General features: G+C 38.9%; 1 protein-coding gene across 4 annotated transcripts in view; it reads right to left on the reverse strand.

The window, feature by feature from the left end:
- Window positions 1–1136, reverse strand: part of SBNO1 (strawberry notch homolog 1) — a 48960-nt gene extending 47824 nt beyond the window's left edge. For 2 of the 4 annotated variants that reach the window (XM_004709611.2, XM_004709610.2), the window contains exons 1-2: window positions 1008–1136; window positions 371–472 (exon numbers count right to left, since the gene is read on the reverse strand). In XM_004709611.2, coding sequence (XP_004709668.1) covers window positions 371–472; window positions 1008–1136 — 231 coding nt within the window. The remainder of the gene's footprint in view (window positions 1–370; window positions 473–1007) is intronic. The other 2 variants (XM_045296679.1, XM_045296677.1) reach the window with 1 other exon arrangement.
- Between the last annotated feature and the right edge of the window lie 366 nt (window positions 1137–1502).

Consider the following 1502-nt stretch of genomic DNA (forward strand, 5'->3'; position numbering starts at 1 on the left):
AGTTGTATGAGCCCCCAATAAAATGACTTTAAAAAAAAAAAGATTTATAACCTCAGAAACTGTAGAAAATAGTTCGAGACTGTCCTACAAGGTTGCCATGAATGGTAATGGACTCAATAAATACGTTTCATTTGGGATTTGATAGTCTCTTAGGTTTGCAAGAGCATGGGGAAAAAGTGTGAAATATTGTGAGGATGACATTATGGGGCACAAATCGAGTATACACTGTTGTAAAAATGACACAAACAAGCTTGCTGGGCTCAAGGTTGCCACAAACCTTCCACTTCTTTTTAAAAAGAGCATTGAGCCGAGGGATGCCTGTACAATCCTAATGTGTATTAGTAGTGATACCAATCTCCGTCATTCTTACCCTAACATTTAACAGTGTTGGCGTAGGTACCGTCTCTGGCTCTTGTTTAACAGGAAGTGCCGCTTCAGTCTCTAGTCCTAGTTCTAATGCAAGTGGCACTGACTGCAGAGAAAACAGCAGAGATAGAAATAAAGAATGACGGTGGTGAGTGGTTTTAGAAAGATTTGCGTGAAATCTTATTAAAACAACAAATGTCAAGCCTTATAAGCAAACTGAATGTAAAGTCACTGAGTATAAAGTAACGGTCTTTACAAACTTAAAATGTTGACAAGCAGTAACGCCCATGTCAGAGTCTGATTTTTTTGCTTTCAGAGAATATGTATATTGAAACCACAGAAGACTGTCCCCACAAAGTAAAAAGACAGCTAGTGAGGAGATCAGCTAGGATCCAGTTAAGAACCAACGCTGCACAAGCCAGCTTTTACGTAGACCTATAGAACAATATTGACGCAGAAAAATAGCATCTAGATTTCATCACATATATTTTCTCACCTCATGAAAGAAGACAAATCCGCAAAGTAAAAATTACATTCATGCAAATACTTGAAATTAAGGCTTAGTAAACCTCCATTTCTGTATGTGAAAATTACAAATCGAGAAAAGGTTACTCTCTACAGGGACTGTGGTAAACACTTACCTGATGAACTGGAGGTATAGGCGTTGGAGTGACAAGGCCTGCATCGCCACCATCGATGTCACAGAGGTCATGTGGACTAATACCACTCTCACTCAAAGCAGCAAGCAGTAAATCTTGCCCCGGTTCCATCTACAGAGCAAAGTATAAACATTAATATATAAAACTTACAATGTCTCACATTAGCTCTCTTCTAAACAGAAACTAACATATTCTCCTAGACCCATTTATTCAGAAGCTGCTATGTGCTAACCCAAAGGGGAGGAGTCACAGTAAAATGGATGTAAGAGGGAGCACCAGTCTACAAAGTATTATGAGGACAGAGAAAGAAATGCTACACGTGGCCTATGCAGAGAATCCAAAAATGACAAAAGCATGAAGTAGACCAGGGTCCTCTGGACAAATGCAACCTTATGGATATGAATAAAGTTGGCACTCTTATAAGAACTTCATTTAAGTTATTCAACATGGCAGAAGTCTGAGGATCAGATAGGAAAA

The sequence above is a fragment of the Echinops telfairi genome, unplaced genomic scaffold (genome assembly GCF_000313985.2).
Source record: "Echinops telfairi isolate 266 unplaced genomic scaffold, ASM31398v2 ScPeMD7_7412;HRSCAF=8450, whole genome shotgun sequence".
NCBI classification, from domain to species: domain Eukaryota; kingdom Metazoa; phylum Chordata; class Mammalia; order Afrosoricida; family Tenrecidae; genus Echinops; species Echinops telfairi.